The 10,409-nt window shown below is 41.0% G+C and overlaps 1 protein-coding gene across 1 annotated transcript in view; it reads left to right on the plus strand.

Annotated features, from left to right (window-relative positions):
- Positions 1 to 3,119, plus strand: part of LOC131292771 (membralin) — a 49,004-nt gene extending 45,885 nt beyond the window's left edge. Inside the window, exons 11-13 of the mRNA XM_058320888.1 lie at positions 1,633 to 2,110; positions 2,174 to 2,215; positions 2,288 to 3,119. Of these exons, the coding sequence (XP_058176871.1) occupies positions 1,633 to 2,110; positions 2,174 to 2,215; positions 2,288 to 2,883 (1,116 nt within the window). The 3' untranslated portion in view covers positions 2,884 to 3,119. The remainder of the gene's footprint in view (positions 1 to 1,632; positions 2,111 to 2,173; positions 2,216 to 2,287) is intronic.
- Positions 3,120 to 10,409: the final 7,290 nt, after the last annotated feature.

Consider the following 10,409-nt stretch of genomic DNA (forward strand, 5'->3'; position numbering starts at 1 on the left):
TTTTCCCCTCGCCACGTTAAGTATTTCTCCCCCCTCAGCCTTTGGACGGAGTGCAATGATGGCGGACACGATGAGGAAGTCTTCTCCCTAGAGCTTACGTTTACGCGCCATCGCTAAGAAGTTGATCGAACCGCCAGTTCCCTCCATCGGTGTGAGGTGATAATTCGCTTGAATGACGCCTGTTCTTTCCACTCTTGCGCTGCTGGAAAATGCAGCGCAAGTAAAGTGCAACGGTGCAGCAACAAGAAACTAAACCACCACCCACAACGTCACCGGCCCTCCTCCTGCCGCACTAATGCTATTTGTACATTATGGATGACCGTGGATCCAATTATAAAACAATACATCACTTCGCGAGCTGCTAATAAGCTAACGGTGCGGGAAGAGAGGATTAAAAATTGCTCGAGTAATTGACCGATTTGTTTTCCAAAGAGATTGGACGAGGATGAGGGGGTGCAAAGGTTTTAACGATATCAATTGTTGGTAGAAAGCTAGAAGAAGTAACACCGCTTTAAACAGGTTAAGTTTTTTTTTTTTTTTTTGAAAACCAAATCGTACGGATTTTATGTTAGGTTTTTGTTTTGCTTTATTATTATTTCAGAATTATTGTCTCATTTTTTAACACTTCCAAGCACAGTCCATCGATGCTAGTTTTTTATTTTCAAAATGTTTATATCAAATTAACATGTTGCGTACTAAGCATTCTTAGCACAATTTCTAGTACAATCTTTTTAATTAAAATGTGTTTATAATATTTGTTAAACGGATGGGCCAAGCAAAAGCTTATCTTGCAAAATAACTTATTTTTAATATCACTATAATTTGTCTGTGGCATTTGCATTTATTTATGGGTCACAAACTTTTTAGAACTAGTTTTTGCTCTCAATTTCAAAACCCTTCTATTCAACTCCCTAGATATGTTTTATATTATTATTGTCGTCTTAAAAAATAGTTTAAAAGAGTATTTTTTGTAGGTCTAATTCTAATAATTGTCGAATGTTGAATTTGTGCTTGGCACAATATTACCCTACCTCTTTATAACTCCAACCCGATTTGTACTCAACAGCGATTTTGTTACAATTATCTGTTTGCTTTTGAATGAATTTCCTTATTTGATGCATAAGTTAAATTATCTTGATTTCTAATTTACACAATCTACTTCGGATATGTTTACACTGTTTTTGCGTCTATCTCCACAACTGACTGTTGCTTTATATGACCCAGCAATTTAAAGCAAACATCCACCATTCAATTCAGCATCTAGTATCTAAATGGAAACTTCCAATCAGCATCGACACATCGTCCTCTTACTCTAACTAAACACGTTTGTGTCCCGGTGTTGCTGAAAAAAAAAATTACAATTCGCTACCTATCCTGAACAAACAGATAAGCTTTTTGGTGGAAATTGAGAAATTCGTACAAAAGAAAAAAAACAGTAAAACAAATTCCAAATAATACCAGTCGAAACAAAATGAAACAAATCTAATGCTTTTGAACTTTTCGTTAGAGTTCAAAATCCATTGCATTCGTTACTGCTAGATTGGAACCATTGAGTCGCATTTTTATTTAACTTTTTAAGTTATTTTGTACCGATGTTAACTATTTCATCTCCTTTCCCTTGTGATGCTGCAGCACTCGATGATATACTTCTTCCATCACTACGAGCTACCGGTGATAATTCAACAGGCGCAGCTGCAGCAAATCATCATCCAGACGCGCAGCGACCATGCGCAGGCGCAGCTGGGTGCCTTCCAGCAGCAGCGACCACAGCAACCGTCCCAGCAGCAACAGCAGCAGCGTTTCAATCGTCGCCCGAACCAACCGCGGGCGCAGCATAACTATAGCGTCCAGTGGACGAACCTGCTGCGGCTGTTGCGCCGTCAGAACGACAACAACAACAACCTGAACCTGCTGAACCGGCTGCCGCGCTACAATCTGCACACGCTGAACTTTGGCAGCCACCACGTGGTGAACAACATCAACGGGTTCAACGCGTCCCTGCGCGACATCGCCCGCAATTCGATCCAGTATCTGCGCGCGAACCTCAATCACGGCATGGCGCGGCTCGGGCACGCCGGGACCGGCATTGTGTATAACAACAATAACAACAACAATCCCGAGAATGGCAACAACAATAACTATCTGACGCTGCACGATCATTTCTACAACCTAGTGATAGAGATTCAGAACCGGGTCCTCATGGCGGCGGCAGGCCGTGGCACCGGAGCGGGTGGGGTAGAAGGGGCTGCCGGAGGACGAGCAGGAGGAGGAGTAGGAGGAGGAGGAGCGATTAACAATCGCAACGGAACGCTGGAGGATCTTCCGTTGGATGACGAAGACCGGGACCATCCGGTCGATCGGCGTAGTAACTACCAGCGCAATTACGAGGAGAACAATTTCATTTTCCCTGAGGCGGTGCTTACGACCCAGCAGGTGGTCACCCCGACGGAGATCGGAGTTCAATCCATCGGTAGTCAAAGCGTATCCCAACCGGGGTCGGGTTTTCGAGCTTCTTCGGCTTCGGTTGAAGAAAGCAAAGCGTTGGTGCAGGACGCCAGCGTAGAGGAGGCGGTCCAGGTGACCACCACCACCTCCACCGAGCAGCAGCACTCGCCGGAGAAGGCAGTGAAAGTTGCTCTGGCCTATAGTATGCCAGCCATCGGTGGCACCGTCTCGAAACCGTCCAACGGTTCCAGTGATGCTACCGCTAGTCATCCGGCTCCTAGTGATAGTATCGAAGCGGAGGAAGCGGCTGGTGGTGTGGCGCGGGGGTCAACCAACGACACCGACCGGGATCCGTTTGCTGGCGATCACTTTCGGCGGCGACACATCGATGCCAACGTACCGGAAGGTCCTTCCCATTCGGACAACGCGACACTGTAAAGCAAAACGCCTCGATCGAAAGCGAAAACTGATACTGTGCGGTCGCACGCTGACGAGATATGGTGGGGGAGTGTGATGTATTTAGCTATCGGTGTTTCAGACTACGTTTAATTGTGTTGTTTCCTGTTCTATTGACACCGTTGCCTATCGAGCGACCGGATGCGACCCCCCCCAAAACCGGTATCGTGGGCAATATTTAATTTATCATACCAGACGGACCAGCAACCAGGGCCGTACTGTAACGCAAACGAACCCAAATGAGACAAAAAAAAATTTACGCCGTGTTGTAATTTACGTTTAGTCACAATCGAAAATAAAAGGGATAAAAAGGGTAGTGGAAAAAAGGAAAAAATAAATCAAACTCTCCAACGAAACCGAAACCGAGAAAGATGCATACGACACACAAAAACAAAAAAAACCATCCCGGGGAAACACCGATGTCGACGGTAGCTTTCGCGAAAAACAAAAAAGGGCAAACACGGATACAGTCAACGGAAAACTAGTGAAACCCTGATACTCCTGTACTGTACATAGCGATGAAGAATGTTGAAGTTTTATGTTATTAAATATACATATTTTTATTTTTGGCAAACGGAACACCACCCCGACACGCTCACACTCCCACAGCATTCGACCGATTCGGCAGCAAAGGGTGCAACATGAAACTCTTTTGGGTTATTATGCACTGTTTTGTGATGTTTCGATCGGACACCCGGACGGTAGAAAAAAAAAAATCCCCGGAAACCATTTGTAACGGCGTGTATATTTGTTCTCTTCTAAATAATTGTTTTCCGTTCTCCGTTTGAAGTGTGCAACGATACCCGCCTAGCATAAAGCGCTGGCCATTCCTCGTCCGTCTATTTTATATCCTTCCTCCATTCCAGATCTCCTTCCCAGAGTTGGATTATGAAATTGCAACCGATTACAGCTACACAAGCAAAAAATTAATATTAATAAAAAATCTGAAAGCAAAATGGTATTTTTTTTGTGCTGAGATTACATGAGAAACTTTTTGTTCCGGTTTTGTTTACTCAATCTATCATACAGGGTGTTAATCGAGTTATATTCTAAACATTTTCTAATGATTTAATAAGCTGTTTATTTGGTTCAATTAAAGTATTTTTTATTGCGATAAGATATATTTTTGAAGATGACGTAGTTGGTACGCAAAACGGACGGTCTTGTTTTGACAAAACAGTAAAATATCTATCGCATCGTCTTCGCATACAGATGCGATTTTGCTTACAAGCTGGAAACATGTTTGTGTAATTTTCTATTTAATCCAGCTAATAAAGAGTATGCAGTGTGGCATCATCCCGAATCAATAAATATTCAGATACGGAAGTTTAAATTGGGCGGTTTTTTCTCGTGATTCTCGTGATGTTTTTCTTCAAATAAAAGAGTTCACTTTTAATAAAACAGCACAATTAGTGCTCAAACAAATTGTGCATGATCCAATCCCAAAATATTTGTAAAAAATGTTATTTTTATAAATGTTCATGCTAAACACACTTTTAGAGCATTTGTATTAGTTTCAGCCATATGGGCTGAATGTGAACATATTTAATTTAAAAAATTATACGTGAGCCAAATCAAGTCCAGTTTTTGTATATTTTCCAAATCGATTGAGCAAACTTTTAACATCTTTTTTCAAGTATTCGTTATTTAACTGAAAATTAAACAACGAGAAGAAGTAGTTGCATTTATTCGTCTATAACAAAGTCTATGGAAAAGAAGTCGCAGCATACCATGTAACGAGAGAAAAACCGTGGGGAAATTTTTGACAGTTGGTTGAAATTTTGTTTATCTCTTACGAGCAGCCAGGGCACAACTGTAAATTTGGTATGTTCGAAATATGCTCATGGAGGAAGGCTGCGCATGAGACAGACCAACACACTTTTCGCCAATCATGACAACCAACAGGATCCATATCCCATGACTTCACACAGAAGAGCAATTTCTATCCGCAAGACAATGGATACTGTGATCTAGAACTACCAATTACCTATTTCGCGAAGATTTTGGCGGAGATCTCCCACAAGTATGCTAGAAATTATGTGTAAACACTTTGTCAAGCAACTGTCGCAACAATGGCGGAGCAAAAATAGCTTTGTCCCGACCTGTCTTTTGATTGATCTTGGTCTATAAGATCTTTAAGTGCTTGTTCCAAGAAGCGTACATAAAATGACTGATGAGAAGAGTAGGCTGATAATTTGGGCTGAACTCTAGTTGCCTAGCTTTAAACAGACAAATGTTACCTAAAAGATGGTTCCCTCGCTCGTATAGCATATACAGTAACGGTTAAGTTTGGTATTGGAAGTATTGGAAGAAATTACTAAAGATGCTATAACTTGATGCCTTTGTTGAAGAATATCACGTCAACAATTCGAAAAGCATCCGTTGCACCATAAACCTCCCTGTTGCTATTTGCCGTGGGCAATCAAAGGTAGTATGTCCATGGGTCTCTTTGATTGGATTATTAACAAACTCACTAGTAACCTCTATCATGCCACTAAAAGCAAATAAATAAGATTATTTGCCATTAGAAAAGTAAATTACATCAGGGGTTCTGATGCACTCTCAATTTAAAAATTTACCACCGATACTATCGTGATGCAAAACAACTGTAGCCGTACGAAGAATGGCGTTCGCAAACAATAAGCCAAATCAATATCCCGCCAAGCCGCTTGGCCAGCTTTGATTGCAGAAAAATGGCAATTACTTCCCTTTCCCGAACGTCGTGGTTTCGCTGCGAGAAAACATCTCATCGGGAAAAATCCATTTCGAGTAGATTGACTTGTCAACGCCACGGTAAGCAAAATGTACACCACTTCCAGCAGGCGCACAAGCGAGCATGAACGTGATGCATTGGGAAGCTCTTCTTCCTTCCTTTGTTTTTAATATGGCACTTTGTGTTTGTTATTTTCTTTCCTTTTTTGTGTGTTCACACAGCGGGGATTCCTTTCAATTTTCGCTCCTACAGAGAATAAAGTGACATTCACTACCACCACCCCGTCCCACGTGGAAAACTCCACCGTTGACATTTTCACCCATTTCTGTGTGTGTGTGCCGAGGAAAAGTACCCTTGTGTTTATACGCCCAGCGGTCGCAAATGGATCTTGTACACGTTTTTCCACGTACACGAACATGCAATTTTACTTCAACGGACAAGAAAAAAAGTGCCCTATGAAAGGGATCAATTTAATCATCCGTTCATCATGCTTTGTTTTCCTTTGGCCGGTGAATTATAAATACCGAAGTGGATGTCACTCTCAACCATCAGTCCCATGGTAGACCATAGCTGCTTCAGATCCAGCGGCATAGCTCTAGTAGTCGTTTGGCAGCGTTAGGGCTTTAGTTCCGGAGTGTCTTTTCCGTACCCTTTTCTAATACCTTGCCCACCTGTTTCCTGGTAAGCACAAAGTCTGTGGAATTTATCGGACGCTCGTGTGATTTGTGTTTCGATAATTTTAGGTAACGATTTCGAAAGCCCCGAAACTCGTTGAAGGACCGAAGGAGAGATATACAATTTCAACCCCATAAAACCTCCAACGGTGATCGTCGTTCCTGGGGTGCGTCAATAAATACTTCCAAAAATAAGGAAAAATCTTCCCACTCGGTTAACGGTAAGCGACTTTCCGGGGTGCACTTGAATGCCTCGATCAACGCAAAACAGCAACGAAGAAATGGGCACAAAATACATAAATTACACATTTAATAGATGAAATCAACCGTGCTCGTCGTGCTGGAGCTGGCGTTCATTCTCCTGCCCGGACGCGTCCTACACGCCCAGAAGGACAACGGTAAGTGAGCGGTTTTCCACCGACTGTTTTTTTTTCTTCTTCTCCATAAAAGTAAGTAAACCGTTTTTCTCCTCGTCACATGAGGCTGGGGTGTAAAAGTATAAACTATACTGTAAAAGTATAAAAGTATAAAAATGGGAAAGCAAAACCACCTCCCCGTTGAAAGGCTCCGCTAGTGTACGCCCAGCGGGAAAAGGTGAAAATATATAGAAAACATAACCCCCCGGTTTTCCATGAGATTGGTTTATCTGGTTGCGGTTGGTTGGGTTGGTTGCTGTTCCGTTGGTTTGTCGGTTTGCAGCCTGGCGTGGCCTACGTATCTCTCATCCTGTACGAAAAGGTCACAAGGTTCAATGAAAGGGCAAAACATAAGTGGTAAGTTAAAATTACTCATGATCTCAGCAAGCGGTTCGGGACTTTCTCATCCGACACAGCAGGCGGGCCACGTGAACGGTAAGTAACACTAATTGCATGTTGTGAGTTGTATTTTCAAAACAGAGGAAATTTATGTTCTTTGCAAAAAACAACAAAAAAACGCCAGTTAGCAGCTCCATTTCCATAGCCTACTTTTTAAAACAATCTTTTGAGTGTTTGCTTGTTGCATGGTGTTTGAATGTATTGTATTTAATCTACAGTAACCATCCATCCGGCTGATGACATTCCACCGATGGATGGATGCATGTGCTTGGCAAACAATTTTAAAACCCCCCGTCCCATTTGATTGCTTCTGTCCGAAAGTTTGACGAATGTTAATTAAAATTATACCCTCCTTTTCGTGTGTTTGCCGACGAAAGGTTTCGACGAAGGCCCCGCTCGAATGCATGTGCCGGCCGTGCACCGGCATCGAGGACGCGAACGTGATTCCCCAGGAGCTGACTGCGTTCGCGGACGAGGGCACCCTTACCGGTTACTTCCAGAAGTCACACTACAAGTCGATTGAATAATCGACCCGGAGAGATTCTTCGAAAGGAAATCCGTACCCCCGTTTTCGGTCTGGTTGTAAAATGTGAATCACGATGAGATTGTGGTTTTAATATGCGATGAAGGTAACAAAATCACAGAAATTGTCTCGAAACACAGCCTAACCTCTACCGCCACCGAGGGATTGGAGTAGCAATATTGATTTATTCTATTCGGTTACGTTCGGTTTTGTACGAAGCTGTTCGCTAGGAAACTTTCGTCATGGGAGAGTAAATGTGTTCAATCGTGTGCAGGACTGGGAAACGTAAACAGAACCAAACAAGCATATAAAGCAGTACTCAAAAAGGATAACGAACCAAAAAAAAAAAAACAACGAAAATCAGCGGAAAAGGCCCGGGTTTTGGGCGTTCGTTTCTGTGCTCAGCGCTAGGGTCATTTGGTGTTGTTTTAACAAATTGTGTCAATAAAGTGTCGCAGTCGAAGAATGATTGATGGTTCGAACAAAAGGTCGATTATGCGAGAGCGATCCTTATTTGGGGCGCGTTCGAGAGCGTGGCCAGGCGATATCGTATGGTTTCCAGTTCACCAGTCCGACAGGTTCCACGTTCGCCTTCTTTGAGGGTTATGTTTGCTATTCGATGTAGACTGTTTTGTTCGTTTTGTAATTGATGACAGTCTCTGTAAACATTTTCTGCATACTTTTGCGCGTCGGGGTTGACTTAAGGGTATTTAAAAATTACTGTGTACACATTGGAATTGTTTAAACACAATACGAATGATTTCGGAGAAGTATTTTTAAACATTTTCATCATAATTTCAAGTTTATTGTTGTATTTATTAATCATTTAATAAACAGTTTCCATTCAATTGAATAATTGTTTGAATGATCTGTGAAATGAATATGTTTTCTTGTTTTTTTAGTGAATTATTTTTTATACCATAATTATGTATTTATTAATCATTCAATAAACAGTTTTCATTCAAGTGAATAATCGTTTGATTGATCTGTGAAATGAATATGTTTTCATGTTGTTTTAAATAATGAATTTTCATAAAAAAAATATATTTTTTCAATCATTCTTTGTTCATACAGAAGACTTTTTAACAACTGATTTTCGTTTTCTTTTATCATTATCAGAACGGTAAAATAGTACTTTATTTTATTTCAATTAAAATGTTGTTATAATTACTCGTACATACGAACTCGTACGAAATATTGGACTTAGTGTTAAATTTTATGTTTCGTACCATTCATGGTAGTCACCTATTTATAGACTCGTATTTCAAATGATGATTTGTACGTTTAAAGATTAAAAATCACAGTATCTGTTTCAAGTTGTTATAGTGGGTCGGTTGAACGTTTAACAACTTAATAAAGTCTGCGTAAAATATTTTGTGAATAAATACCGGATGGATTGTGTTTCAATGTTACGTTTATTTAAAATAAATATAAGAATTATCTCATATTTTTTTATACTAATTTATAAATGTTCGTCGAACATACGAACTAGTACGAAATATTGGACTTAGTGCTAAATATTATTTTTTGTACCATTCAGGGTAGTCACCTATTTAAAGACTCGTATTTCAAATGATGATTTGCATGTGTAAATATTAAAAATCACAGTCTCTGTTTCAAATTGTTAATAATAAACAAATTCAAATATGGAACTTTTTTTTTTTTTTTATATGGCACGACATCCCCTTGTGGGACAAGGCCTCTCTCCGAAGAGAGTTTGTGTGACCGAAAGACGGTATATTATAGATCGGTGGTCAGCCGTTCGTAATACCGGGGGGTGCCAGACTCGAGATTCGATCCCACACCTGTGGCGTGGTGTTTCCTCGCGCTACCGCTGCGCCATGGGCACCCCCAATATGGAACTTAGTCAGCGTAAAATATTTTGTGAATAATTGCCGAAGAGATTGTCTTTCAATGTTACATTTATTTAAACTAAGTATAAATAAATAATCTCATAAAATGACTATTTTCTATTTGTACGCTGCTTGCAATAGAGTTTTATTTTCAATATATTTTCAATCAGTACCTACCAAAACTCAACCGAAACATGTTCCCATAGCTGGGGTTTGAAAATTGATGCATATTTTAACATTAAAAAATTGTACCGATGACCCAAACTTGTACATCCCCTCCGAAACATATCCGAGGCTACCATTACTCGTTATCGAGGGCTTGTTTGTAACGCACACCGTCGAATGCATTTGCGTCCCTCGTGCCGCTGGTCATTAGGGTTCGCTTGACAAAGGGTCGCCCCCATCGTTTAACGCAAAGCTGAAATCAATAATCGATAAAAATAACTGTTCACACTACATCACCTCCACGGGTGGGCACTTTATCGTCGCGATACACTGCAATCAATCACGAAGGACCCATTTCAACCACTTTTCCGTTTTTTTTCCTCCTTTCCATACACCTTTCACCCACTATCACTAACCGAAAACGAGCCCTCCGTCGCTGTTCGCCGCGGCACTGAATTATAACAGCAATACCGATCTCGATAAGCTTGCCCGATAATATCATAACACAAACTCACCTCGACACCCTTAGAGTCACACGGTAATGTACGAGTGGCCCAGTATCGGGAATCTTTTCCACTTATGGTCCCTTTTCTTTATTGTACGTTTCACGGATTTCCTGCACAAATTTTTCGTTCCGACAGTTACACACACATACACACTTTTATTTCACTACGATTACGATGTTTATGATGAACAACACTAGTCAACTACGTGTATTCTCAAGCAATAACAACATAAATAGTGTGTTAGTAACCCAAGAATACG

This window comes from Anopheles ziemanni, chromosome 2 (assembly GCF_943734765.1).
Source record: "Anopheles ziemanni chromosome 2, idAnoZiCoDA_A2_x.2, whole genome shotgun sequence".
Taxonomy (NCBI): Eukaryota; Metazoa; Arthropoda; class Insecta; order Diptera; family Culicidae; genus Anopheles; species Anopheles ziemanni.